At 40.9% G+C, this 14,339-nt stretch overlaps 1 protein-coding gene and 1 long non-coding RNA gene across 2 annotated transcripts in view; one reads left to right on the plus strand and one right to left on the minus strand.

Annotated features, from left to right (window-relative positions):
- LOC132500342 (uncharacterized) overlaps positions 1–7,239 on the minus strand; it is a 34,292-nt gene extending 27,053 nt beyond the window's left edge. The window contains exons 1-2 of the long non-coding RNA XR_009534020.1: positions 7,001–7,239; positions 5,922–6,246 (exon numbers count right to left, since the gene is read on the minus strand). This is a non-coding gene — a long non-coding RNA (uncharacterized LOC132500342). The remainder of the gene's footprint in view (positions 1–5,921; positions 6,247–7,000) is intronic.
- Positions 7,240–7,324: 85 nt separating this feature from the next.
- On the plus strand, positions 7,325–10,651 carry TSPYL1 (TSPY like 1). The gene has a single exon (XM_060115151.1). The coding sequence runs from the start codon at positions 7,420–7,422 to the stop codon at positions 8,728–8,730; it is 1,311 nt and encodes a 436-aa protein (XP_059971134.1). The 5' UTR covers positions 7,325–7,419; the 3' UTR covers positions 8,731–10,651.
- The last annotated feature ends 3,688 nt before the right edge of the window (positions 10,652–14,339 follow it).

Genomic DNA, 14,339 nt, shown 5'->3' on the forward strand with positions numbered 1-14,339 from the left:
GTTAGACACTATAATACGAACTTTTCATATTGAATTAATTTTTATGTGCAAAGTATAAATGACCTTGATGAAACTTGCTTTAAAACAAGAGGGCTGTTTTTCATCATGACAGTCTGGTTGTTCCAATAAGGTTCTTTGACCGTGGGGCTGTACTTCAAAAAAATTACTGATTTTTTTGTAACTTATATATGAGCTCTGGAGTTTTAATTAACAGCCACAGCACAAATTCATGGGAACAATGTTTAAAGAGTTTATCTAGAAAAGACAAAGAAATATTTTCCCTTGTATGAAATTTCTTAACCTTAGGAGTTTGAGATGCTTTCAAATATAAAAATCATGTTTATTCAATGGTTTTACTGTCGATTTTCAGTATTGTACCAAACAAATCCCTATGATTCATAGTAAAATTTTTAAAATCTACATAACTATTTCCATTAATTTTTTTTCATTTTATTAAAATTTTTTTCATCTTACTAAAAATACAGTAGGAGTTCATTCACCAAGAACACATTTTATGGGTTATTTAAATGACTAATGTAATTATACAAATTTTTCAACTAACTCTTTCTGAATTTGATTCATTTAGCTTCAGTCCTTTCTCTGAAGGGTAATGGCTCACTTTGGTAAGTTATTTTAAATCTGTAAGTTTTATAGTGAAGGATGTGGGTTGCATAATATTTGGATTATCTTTTTGATATTCAGTGAGCCAATAGATAAGTACTTCCAGTGAGAATACTTACTCCCAATATAAACACACACAATTTTTGCTAAAAAAGTTAACTGAAAGCATGAATTTTAATAAATAATTTTTTTCTAAGAACTTTATGAAGCATAAGCCTCTCTCTGTTGTATGGCATTTTAATTCTAGCAAGCGTTTTTTCTACCACCTGAAGCTATATGTCTAGTACAGCATTGTCCAATATAACTTTCTGCCACAATGAAATGTTACACACTGTCCAATACAGTAGCCACTAGCCAGATGTTGCTACTGAGAACCTGAAATGTGATGTGACTGATTAAATGAATTTTTTATTTTAATTAATTTAAATTTAAATAGCTACATGTGGCTACTGACCATTATATTGGACAGTGCAGGTCTAGAATGTATGTTGAAATAACTGGAGCAGTGGACAAGTATGCTTACTATGTCCTAATGCCCCATCTCCTTCTCAAGCCCCTTACCTTTTACCCATAGCAGGATACAAGTCAAGTGTCGTTTCTTCCATGAAGCTTTCACTGACTACTTTAATCCACATGGATGTCTTTCTCCTCTGAACTCCTATACACTTATCTGTTTTATAATGCAATTTAGTACCCAGTTATTATACTATGGACAATAGTTTAATGTATGTAAATTTTAGCATAAAAACAATACAAATAATAGTACCAGCTTCTATTCATTGAAAGCTTATAATGTTAAATATTTTACAGTATCCTATTTCATCTTTTTAATAGGCCTCTAAAGCATGTATTATAATCTCTATTTTATCTATGAGGAAACTGACTCAGAAAGATGAAGTTACTAGTCCAGGTCAAACAGCTAGTTAGTGGCAGAGCTGGAACTTGAAACTGGGTCCATGACTTCTGTAACACAGGGTAGGGGCCTTGTCAGAGTAGGCAGGGTCATATGAGATACTTTGGCCTGATTTGATTATGGGAAGCCATTATAACAAACCTAAGCCTGTGTGAGAAAACTAATTTGTAACGATTACAGCTTAGAGGGAATAAAAGATTATGATTCAATTTCAATTACAAGAGTATTTCATTTATAGTGAGAGACCATTCCAAAGTTCTTCCATCATAGACTAGATATACCACTTTCTTAGAGACGAGTTGCTCCCTCTAGTGAAAAGCGATGGGAATACCGTACCCCCAAGTATTCAAAGGAGAAAATCTCTGCAGAAGCGGTACTTTCCTAAGGGGTCTCTTGGAAATTTGTGGAGGTGAGTTTTAGATATTACAAAGAATGGAGGTTGTTATTGGCTTTCATTAGGTGGGCCAGGGATGCTAGATATCACGCAGGAAGTCCTCATCAACAAGACACTAGTCTACTTCTGGGAGGGAAACCCATTCATATTTATCTATCTGAGCCTGGAATTTAACATCATTTTACATATAAAAACAAAATATGTTTGCACTGTTTTACTATGCAATGAATTTTCCAGGAAGGAAACTATGGCATTTCATCTGACAAAACACTGTCAGTTGTAAAACATAATATTACTTAAATATCACCAAGAATGAGAGGACGACAGAGAAAAGGGAAGAAAAACATTGCCAATTAAGCTATGACACAATGCATTCTTTTTTTTTTTTTTTTTTTTTTTTTGCGGTACGCGGGCTTCTCACTGTTGTGGCCTCTCCCGTTGCGGAGCACAGGCTCCAGACGCGCAGGCCCAGCGGCCATGGCTCACGGGCCCAGCCGCTCTGCGGCATTTGGGATCCTCCCGGACCAGGGCACGAACCCAAGTCCCCTGCATCGGCAGGTGGACTCTCAACCACTGCGCCACCAGGGAAGCCCGACACAATGCATTCTTATACATAATTTTATCTCTATTTAAAGGGCTCCTTTAGACATATTTAGACACAAGTCAAACACACCTGGACACATATAAAAGAAAAAAAAAGCAAAATAAATTAAGGTATTTCTAAAACTTCTTTATATTCAGAAAATTTTTGACTCAGAGTTGTCAACATCCATGTTTTTCAAAACAAAATTATTCTCTTGCTATCGAGTATTTTGATGATGCTGTATTTCTTAAAACAGTGCTCAACTCGTGTCCAGGTTTTCTTCAAAGTCACACCAATTTCGTATGTTTTTTGTTTTTTGTTTGTTTGTTTTTCGGTACGCGGGCCTCTCACTGTTGTGGACTCTCCAGTTGCGGAGCACAGGCTCCGGACGCGCAGGCTCAGCGGCCATGGCTCACGGGCCCAGCCGCTCCGCGGCATGTGGGATCCTCCCGGACCAGGGCACGAACCCGTGTCCCCTGCATCGGCAGGAGGACTCTCAACCACTGCGCCACCAGGGAAGCCCTGTAGGTAATTTTGAGTGACTCAGTCTCTGCCTCATTTCCCTAGTGGGTAAAATGAAGGTCATAACAGCATTACCTCACAGGGTTCTTATGAGAACTAAATGATACAATGGGATGGTGTTTACAACAGTGACTGGTACATCAGAAGCAGTAAATATGTGAAAGCTTCATTAATTACAAGCATAAAATATATCATTCTGCAAAACAAAGATGTCTGAACTTCTGCTAAAATCATTACCATCTGAGAAATCTTTCCTGAAGAATCAATGATTCCTTGATATATGGAGAATAATTTCATAGTTTTGTGAATGTTTCCTCACAGATACCATATTAGAATATATTAGATTCCTTGGGGGTAGTGGGGTTTATTGCCAACTGCCCAACAACTGCTCTGTAGTGTACAAATACATCTTAGTAATATATGAAACACAACCAAAATATATTCCCTCATCAAGTAAAATGTAAAGCAGTATAGACACAGTGTTAGTTTTTGTAAGATCATCAAGGTTTTAATTTATTCAAATCAAGAAATATCCTTAAGAATCTACCAAAATCTCAGCTCCATGCTATGTTGAGTAAATACAAAGGAAGAAGCAACTGGGCTCCTATCTCATGGGATGATGCTGAGATGCTGGGATGATGAGACTGACATGTATGAAACAACCAGGGTCACTAAGAGGAAGAGTATAATTACATCTAAATTGCATGGCACAGCTCATAAGAGTTGCAGGAGTTCAGAGGAGTGGTAGAGTGGTAAAGGAACTCTACCTTAGGGGCAGAGTTAGGGAGAGGGAGGCAAAATGTAGCGTATGACCTTGGTTAGGGCAGTTAACCTCTCAGCATTATTGTTTCCTCTTCTATAATGTTTGACAATTTAATGCATGTAAAATGCCTAGCACGATCTAAAGCAAGAAAGGTTTGTGGTGAGGTCTTACAGAATGGGTAGTATCTGCCCAAATAGAGTGTGTTTCAGAGAGCAGGATAACCTGCATCATATAAAAGAGACACATATCCCTTTTAAGGTTTTAGGTTAAAAAAGGAAGAACTCACAAGGAATAGCCCTACTATAATAAGTACAATCTTCTGTGGCAAATAGCAACCACATTTTTTTTTTTCCCTGCATGGCAAAGTAACTCCTTTAGCATGTGAGCCTTGGTTCAGGTTGAAATCCTAGACAGTTCCTTCTGACAAGCGGACTCTTTCTTTAAAAAAAGAAATGGCGGGCTTCCCCTGTGGCGCAGTGGTTGAGAGTCCGCCTGCTGATGCAGGGGACACGGGTTCGTGCCCCAGTCCAGGAAGATCCCACATACCGCGGAGCGGCTGGGCCCGTGAGCCATGGCCGCTGAGCCTGCGCGTCCAGAGCCTGTGCTCCGCAACGGGAGAGGCCACAACAGTGAGAGGTCCGTGTATCGCACAAAAAAAAAAAAAAAAAAAAAAAGAAATGGCATAGAACACACATATCTGCTTTTCCTTCTAAATCCCTGCTTCTAGCTGCCCCTTCTCTTATTCAAAAGTGAGCACTTACTCCAAAGTGATCATAACCTCGGCCCTCCATCTTCTATAATAAAGAGTTATAATCATAATCACTTCTCTACTGTGATTTTCAGATAATTAAAATTAGAAGAAATTTAAGTTTGTCCTCATTTCTGATTCATTCAGTCAAATAGCCCATATCATGGCCTTTTTCAAATGTACTGACAATAAGAGAAGGAAGGGTTCCCCCAAAGTGTCTCAACACTCTTGGGGGAAATTACACTCACCACAGTCCTGATTACATTTACACACACCATCTATCACTGGAGTCGTTCCTAACATTATCAGTTAGAGTACTAATTAATTATACTTTCAGACATCATAATGGTGACTTGGACAAATAAAGCCACATCTTCTAGTACTGGTCAAAGCCTGATACTGTCTTCCGCTCAAAAATAGAAGGCATATTAGTAATAAAAGCTTCCACTTCAGGCCAAATTAAATTATTCTAGTTCCAAGACAGAGGATGATTTCATAGTAATGAGGAAGAAGTGGGCCTTGTGGAAAATTCCATTATTCATTCTTATCTATACAAAAGTAATTTCAGCCATGCATAACAGGCTCATATCCATTTCTTGCAGACAGAAATGAAGTAAGGCTTGGAATCATTACCTTGGCTTGTTCATAAATGAGAGAAAAATTGGAAATACAGTGCTGGTGGTCTGAGGCTTTGCTATGTAAGCTCACCCAAAGATGTCAGTCCTTTCAGTGTTTGTTTGTCATACAGTGTGACCACACAAATATACATTATTTGTAAAACAAAACTGTTTTCCCTGTGGTTTTTCTATGCTTTCTGAGGCTTTGATGCATACGTCCAAATTCGTTCTGACTAGGATTTCGTTACTGAAGACAGTAGAGCAGTCCTCTGGTTTGCTGGTGGCTGACAGGGAGGAGAGCAGGGTGACAACCCATGTGCCCCTTACTTCTGCAAGCACCAAGCTTGTGCATCTGTTCCTTTGTTTAACATTCTAATAATCTATGCAACACTGTGGAAGGCAGTGTACCAGGCACTAGGTAAACAGTACTAAACAAAACCATGACCCTGTCCTGGAGTTCACAGTCTTCTCAGACATATTTTATGGTAGGTTTTGGGTTTAACTTTGCCTTTCTGTGTACGTATTGCCTAAGCATATTTCTGGACTTGATAGCCAAAAAGAGACTCAAGATATGATACATCGTAGCTGTTGGGCAAGACCTCAGGGGAAGCAATGGTGAGGCTGAAGGGGATGCTGCCAGGAAAAACTTGAGCCACACGTAGACACAACCAAACCTCAACCCAAGGAGTGTTCATTTCATACTGTTTAACAAATTACGACAAACTTAACAGCTTAAAACTACACAAATTAATTATCTTACAGTTTTGGAGGTTAGATGAAATCAAGGTGCTGGCGCAGTTGCATTCCTTTGGAGGCTCTATGGGAAAATCTTCTTCCTTCCTTTCCAGCTTCTAGAGTTTACCTTTACACCTTGGATCTTCGTTCCTTCCTCCATCTTCAAGTCTTTTTTTTTCTTCTTTCTCTCTCTTTCTCACCTCTGCTCTGGTCATCACATCTCACACTGACACGCCTGCCTCCTTCTTATCATCATAATTACACAGGGTCTATCCACCCGAATAATCCAGGACAATCTTTCAATCTCTGGCTCCTTAACCGAATCAAATCTGCAAAGTCCCTCTTGCCACCTAAGATAACATACAGGTTCTGAAGGTTAGGACATGGACATCTTGGGGGGCCATTATTCAGTCTACTATACAAGGCAAAGCAAATAGAAAAAAAAAGTTTGCCTCTTTTTCACCTTGAGGCAACTAACTGAAAGCTGGCATTATGCAGTTTCTTTTCTACTTAAGACCATCTTGGTTACTGTTTTAACTGGCTTTTCTTCATAAAAATGGCAGTGGGTGGCCCCTCCACCGGTATTTCTCTGAGGCCTCCTAACTCTCTAACACCAGTTTTCCTCACAAGTCAACAAACTAAAACAACCAGAGACACTGACATCCCTCTTAAAGTTAGCTCTATGAGCAAATTACCATGAATAGATACTTCACCAAAGCCAACCTTTCCTACCTCCTTGCAGAACTAAACTCGTTAATAGATTAATAGTTTACGGGGCTGGAAATAGCTTTTCTATTTCCTGCAGTGAGGGGCCATGGAGCAAGATTTAGCAAATCGATCCTGACTTAATTCCTGCAGACATTACGCAGGACAAGCTCTTCTTTGATGCAGATTATAAAGGTAAGACTAGCAAGGAACAATATGCATCAGTTTCGTGGTGAAAAGTCGCTCAGTAGCTTTTTCTCCCAGTGATGTCAGAGGCCAGAATATTTTCATTTCACTTCTACTTGAGAAAAGGGAAACAATTTGCTATTCAACTTAGTTTAAAAATAAAGAGAAGATTTTTGCTCCTGGCCATTATGGAATAACAGGGAGTAGATTTACCTTCTTGCCTAGAAAATACCAAACACCAGAAAAACATGTTTTCAGACGACAGCAGGCAGTGTAGTACTGGGATCCCTACAAGCTGGAGGTACTCTCCAGATGCATCGCAGGGAGGGTCCTCACTGCTTCAGCCTCTGAGTGCGAGCCACATTTATTTACGTAAGTCAAACTACCAGTCCACCCGATTAAATTCATAGGAATAAAACTATGAAAGCACGCTCGGATCGCAGGGTACCAGATAAGCCACGCCAGGACTTGCCAATTCTCGCGGCAGGGTGGGAGCTACAGCCGTGACGTCACCCTCACGGAGACGCTCGCGAGACCAGCGAGTGGGTGGCGAGAGCGGCGGGTTTTCGCCGAGCGCGGCTTCTTCAGGGAAAAACAGACGGTAGCGTGACGTTTGTCTGGCTGCTGCCGACATGAGCGGCCCGGATGGGGTCGAGAGGACGCCTCTCCCTGAAACCCACAGTCTCACCGTCCCCGACCGTGCCCCCGGAGACCCGGATTCTCCCAGGTGCCTGAAGCTCCGTGAGGAAACCGAGGCGTCACAGGTGATGGCGGAGGCGGGTGAGGGGAGCTTCGAAGCCGTCGCGCTCCCACCGTTCCAGCTTCCAGAGGAGCGGGGCGACCCCGGCGCTGCTCCCGCAGATCCGGTCTGTGACGATAAGCCCCAGATCGGAGGCGGTGGGGATGGCGGTTACGTAGCGCCCGAAGCGGGGCAAGAGCAGGCTCCGCCTCCCAGAGAGAGATTGGAAGCGGCGTTTGTAACCCTGGCGACGGACGGCAGCCGGGGAAATGACGGCCGGCGGGGAGAGCCGCGGGGCCCGGGTGGGGAGAAGGCCCTAGAAACCTGTGGCGCGGAGAGGTTCGGATCTGAGCTGATGGCGGAGGCGAAGGCTGAGGAAGTGAAGACTGAAGAGGGCCCCCTCTTCTCGGTCGCAGTGGATGAGGAGGTGGCGGAGAAGGAAGGAGTGAAGGAGGGGGAGGGAGTGGAGCAGGAGATGGAGATGGAGGAGAAGCCAGTAGATGAAGAAATAGAAATGGTGGAGAATAGAGTGGTGGAGGAGGCAGGGCACCGGCCCCTGCGGATGGATCTCCGCATGAACCCTCTGGAGGCCATCCAGCTGGAGCTGGACACTGTGAATGCTCAGGCTGACCGGGCCTTTCAGCAACTAGAACATAAGTTCGGACGGATGCGTCGACACTACCTGGAGCGGCGGAACTACATCATTCAGAACATCCCGGGCTTCTGGGTCACTGCCTTTCGGAACCACCCCCAGTTGTCCCCCATGATTAGAGGCCAAGATGCAGAGATGTTAAGATACATAACCAATTTGGAGGTGAAGGAGCTCAGGCACCCTCGAACAGGCTGCAAGTTCAAGTTCTTCTTTCGAAGAAACCCCTATTTCCGAAACAAGCTGATTGTCAAGGAATATGAGGTCAGAGCCTCTGGCCGAGTGGTGTCTCTTTCCACTCCAATCATATGGCGCCGGGGCCGCGAACCCCAGTCTTTCATTCGCAGGAACCAAGAGGTCGTTTGCAATTTCTTCACCTGGTTTTCAGACCACAGCCTTCCAGAGTCTGACAGGATTGCTGAGATTATCAAAGAGGACCTGTGGCCAAATCCACTGCAGTACTACCTGCTGCGTGAAGGAATCCATAGAGCCAGACGTCGCCCAATAAGGGAGCCAGTGGAGATCCCCAGGCCCTTCGGGTTCCAGTCTGGTTAAACTTTGCCCTTGGTAATGTTCCTGCATTAAGTCCCTTTCTGCCCCTTGCTGGACCTGTGCTTGGGCAACAGAAATGGGTATGCCTTCTACTTTTTTTTTTCCCCCTTTCTTTTTCTGACATTTCTGCAGCCTTTTCCCCTTGGACATTCAGTTCTCTCAGCCTCAAGATTGAGACCATCATGACCACGCTCCACCACTTCCACATGTGCATTAATATCACATGCTGCATGGCCATGATTCACACCACTCCTAAGCCAAGTTTGTGATGCTGCAAATTGCACTGCCTTTATCTGCACTACTTGGACCCTGTTTGTTCCCAGGGCCTCCGGTCTGCCTCTTATACCTTGAATTCTAGATTTGTCTAGGAGCCCATTCTACCCACTTTGCTCTGCAGTACAGGCATATAGCCTGTGGACAGTTGTGGGCCTTTAATGATACCAAGGGAGAATGGCAGTGGACCACTTGGCCTGTATGATTTATGTGACTCCATTGCTCTTCTTGTGCCTCTGGTCACCACCTGTCGCTGTCTGCTACTGGCTGTGCCCTTGGCTGCTACCTACTGGATGAACATCTTCTAGACCACTGTCAGCCCCACTCTGGTTTCTGGTAAACAGTCTCCAGGTTTCCTGCCGGCACACAAAAGACCTTCCATTCTTCTCCCCAAAAGACCTCTCCTCTATTCCTCACCCCCACCCCCTTCCCTTCACTCCCATCATCCAGAAACCTATTAACTGTCAGGCAAGTGGTTGAGGTGACAAGTTAGACTTGTGCTTGTGGCAGGATGGTCTAAGGCTGGTGTCCATTCAAAGTACCAGGCTTTCTCAGCCTCAACTAGTGAATTCAGCCAAAACCTAGGTACCTCTTTGTGCCTCCTTTTCTCATCGGGAGCGTGATTAAGTGCCAGGGTGGCAGTACACTTTCTCCATTGTCTCTCTCCTGGCTCTTAAAAGAAGTGATAGCTCATAAACCTCTGCAGAATCAGGTCTTTTAGTTTTAATTTGGCTCTCCATTATTTCCAGAGACAGGTTGTCTTGTGTAATAGACTACCAGAGCTCTTATTTCCCTCTGCTTTCTTCCCTATCCTCCACCCACTTTAGCAACATCTAGAGGGTTTAAAGGGAGACAGATTTATTAGATTAAATGAAAAGTGATATCTAGGCCCTAATGGATGGAAGAACTAAAGATACTGTGATGGGTGCCCAAAGCATGGGAAACTAAACAGAAGACCACAGGCAAAAATGAGCCAGGTAAAAATTGGGCCTAAAATTAAGACTGAGAGCCTTCAAGGAAGCTTATTGCTCTGTCAGTGGTGATGAGAGAAGTTATTTTTCTCAGGATAAACATGGGAGAATTGAAGGGTCTTGGAATGTTAAATATGTTGTCTAGAGAAGAGAAATTTAAAGAAATGCAATGCAACTTTGAGTGCTTTCTCTCATTTTCATTTGACTGACCTTATGAGGAGGATTAATACTGTTGTCTTTTATTTCACTAGTATTTAGTAAATCCTGTTATGTTATTTCTGCTTACTGGGAAAATTGAGCTGTACAGGCTTTATTTTGCTTTCAGTTGGGAACATTTGGAACAGTCTTATTTTCCTGTATGATATAGAGACTTAAATGAATATAGCGGATTTCAACTTGTTTCTGTTAAAACCGTATCCTTAGAAATATAATTTGAATAACTTGTTCTTGTCATATTATTAAGACTTTGGAAATTGTTGTCTTCATGGAAAAATAACTTACTCAAAATGTGTGGCTTAATTGTGTTGATAATTTGCCCAGTTAACAACTTAGTAATGTGTCTCTTTTCCTAGGTAGCATAAATACTTGTGAGGTTGCTCCGTCTCTTTGAAAGTATACCATTGATATATTTGTCTTTCCTTATATGCATGATGGTAAAATAAAAGCATGTTACTCTGCTAGATTTCTTATTTCTCACCCTGCGCATAAACACACATGAAGAAATTGTTCTAGGTGATGGCAGGTTATGGAATTATTAAAGTTCTTAAATAGGATACAATAGGCATTATCCCAAAAGTAAGAAAATGAGGAACACTACTGTACTTTCGGTAGGGAGGTTTGTTGTTTCTGTTGTTTTACTTTAAAATGGTAACAATTTCAACTTCTTACTCATGATCGCATTCTTTTCCATACAGCTTGTGTAACACCATCCCCCCTTTGCTTCCTTAAAGCCTTCATTTCTGTCTCTATAAATGATATTCTCAGGTCATTCAGACTCTCTTTATTCACTTGTGCATTTAGTAAGCAAACATTCATAGAGTTCTTATCATGAGTGATACACTCTTCTATCCTTATACTTTCTTAACTGTAGAAACTTGTTTTCTTCAAACCTCACCACCTTCTGTGTCAAATCCTTTAAGGCCTGTCATATATAACTCTTTTGCCATATAGTTTTTCTATTTTTCTTAGGGAAGATGAAATATTTCTTTTTGTACTTAGTGTACTTTGTAGGGACCTCTGTTCTAGAAAATAACATGTAATAATTCATTATAGTGAGTTCCACAAATATTAAGGCATTTTGTCAGGCCCTGGGAAGATGAGAAGACCATTCCCTTTGTTGTTAAAGAACTGGGGAAAGACTGATGTCCAAATAATTGACACAGTGATGCAGTAAAATAAAATAAAGAGATATACTTTCACATGTTTTTCCCTCTTTCCCTTTCTTTCTAATTTGAAAGCTTTGTGAAAGCAGAGGTAGGGTGTCTTTTACCCTCCTTATTGCATCTAGCATAATGTTTTGCCCATACTTGTCACCATATAAATATTTATTGAATGACAAAATGAATAACTCAAATGGAAAAAAAGAACAAAATAACTTAGTACCCAGAAAAGACTTTTGGTGACGTAATGGAAAGAAGAAGACAGTTTTCAAGGCATTTGTGAAAGTGATTGTCAACAAATTTGCAAAACCTTTTCTTAAATTTTTTGTTTACATAATTAGAAAAGGTTTAAACACTATAACTTTTCACTTGCCATTTTAACAGGGCATTAATTTTGGATCAACTTTTATGTGCTTTGTTTTTGTACATTTTAAGGTGACGATCACACTGGATAGAAAGGGGGCTAGCCTCTATAGACATGTTCTGTCTAATACAGTAGCCACTTGTCACCAATGGCAATTGAGCACTTGAAATGTGGTTAGTCCAAATTGAGATCTGCTAAAGTATAAAATATATACTCGATTTCAAAGACAGTGTGGAAAAACAGAATGTAAAATGTCTGAATTTTTATATTGATTGCATATTGAAATATTTTTGATATATTGGGTTAAATAAATATATTAATAAAATTAATTTCCCCTACTTACCCATTTTTTAAAAGTGGCTGCTGGTAAATTTTATATAGGACAGCGTGGTTCTAGACTTCTTGATGAACATGTCAGAGCATATAAAATATCTGTAAAAGTTTAACATGTTAATCTTTTCTCCCCATGAAATTTTTTGTGACTTTAGGGCAAGGTTTATCTAGCTAAAATTCAGGGTGCATAAAGTATAGCTAGAAGCAAATGGGTAAAATTATATGTCTTTAATCAATTTGTTTTTGAGTACCTAAGATATACTCAGTACTTCGTAAAACGTATTGCGTAAACTAATTTGGGGTATAAGTAAGGTAGATATGGGTGCCAAATTTGCACTGATAGTTACATTGGTTATTTAAGGTAGTCTCGGGCTTCCCTGGTGGCACAGTGGTTAAGAATCCGCCTGCCAATGCAGGGGACACGGGTTTGAACCCTGGTCCAGGAAGATCCCACATGCCATGGAGCAACTAAGCCCGTGCACCACAACTACTGAGCCTGGGCTCTAGAGCCCGTGAGCCACAACCACTGAAGCCCGCGCGCCTAGAGCCCGTGCTCCGCAACAAGAGAAGCCACCGCAATGAGAAGCCGGCGCACCGCAACGAAGAGTAGCCCCCGCTCGCCGCAATTAGAGAAAGCCTGCACGCAGCAAGGAAGACACAACTCAGCCAAAAATAAATAATAAATAGTCTCTAACAACGTTTATGACCTACAGCTTCGTATTTTTCTAGAATAAAATGGTCTGTATTTTTTGGTTTACAGATGTACATGAAGCTCAGAAAATAAAATGATTTCAGTCAGTAAACACACCATTTTGTGTATGTTATGTGGGCTCCAAATTTTAACAATTGGCCAGCAACAGAAAAAAAATATCCCAAGCTAGCTTTGGACCAAGTCAATTCAATGCTCACCACTTGAAGAAGTATATTTGATTTTATTTTTTAATATTTATTTTATATTTTTATGTTCTCTGTACCTTCCTGAAAAGTGTATTTTATTTTTGAAAATTAGTGTCGTCTAAAGTGTAGTGAAAATTACAATTGGCAGCAATTATTACTTATTTTATATTGGATACTATATTAAGGATTATATGGGATAAAGTAAAGGTTGTCCTTGCCCTTGAGGAACTATCTCATTAAGGAGGTGCCATTCTTTGGATGTTTCCTCTTCAGCAAATTCACATCCTCAAACTAGTTATGTGCATAAGAAAACTCGGGGGCTTAATGTGGCCAGCAGAAGGTGTCAGATATGATCAGGACCATACCCTCAGGGCCATCTTCCTTTCCCTCAATGTTAGTATATAATTGAAGTCCTAGATTGTATACAAGTGACAGATAACAATCTTTATCCATTCATCAGAATGGGAGGTGTTTCACTTGTGAACAGTACCATCTCCATGTTTGCTTGAAGTGTTTGAGCTCTGTAGGGTCACCTTGATCTATTTCCTCTGACTTTAGAGGTTCTCGAAACCTACAGAAGAATTTCCATGGGGCTACGTTAGGAAAACAATGTCTACTTCTCAGCTTCATTTTTCAGGATTTGCATTTAATATAACTTCCTTGAGAACAGGCCAGGAAGAAATGGTTCATATTAAAAATGGAAAAGGTCAGTTAGGTAAATTGCTAATTTTTATAAATAACCAAATGTCTTATTAGCAACTTGAAGAGACAGGGAAGACACGCTGGTTTTAAATTGGGATTAACTCAGTTTTACAATCTACCACTTAGTGCATTAGCCAAAGTAAATACCTTCCCTGAGCCTCGGTTTCCTTGTCCATAATGCAGGGATGATAATTTCTTTATTATAAGCTAATATTCTCCCAGGATATATTTGGAGAATAGATTATATGGTTATAGAGAGGATAATAACAGCAACCAATTGGGAGCTTACTATGTGCCAAGCACTGTGCTAAAAGATTCCAAGTATTAACATAGTTAATAAAGGTTAGAGTGTGAAAATGCCAAGCACAATGCCTGGCATATAATATGTAACTAAAAAATACTAATTTCCATTTACCTGCCTCTCATTTTAATTTCTTATTTAGTTCATATCCAGACAAGTAGTCATCTAGCTTAATATTTCTCAAACCTGACTGCCCATTATAAATAGCTGGGGAGCTTTGAAAAAATCCCGATGCTTAGGCTCTCCCTCAAACCAATTAAATTAGATCTTAAGGTGCAGACAGGTTTTAGAATCATGGATAACCTTTCCTTGGACTCCTGAAGTGAGGGAATGCTCACTCGTTTTCAGTTTTGTTAAATTTACTCAGAAATCCAGTGCCTTACAACATCTAG

Source organism: Mesoplodon densirostris, chromosome 12, assembly GCF_025265405.1.
Source record: "Mesoplodon densirostris isolate mMesDen1 chromosome 12, mMesDen1 primary haplotype, whole genome shotgun sequence".
Lineage (NCBI taxonomy): Eukaryota > Metazoa > Chordata > Mammalia > Artiodactyla > Ziphiidae > Mesoplodon > Mesoplodon densirostris.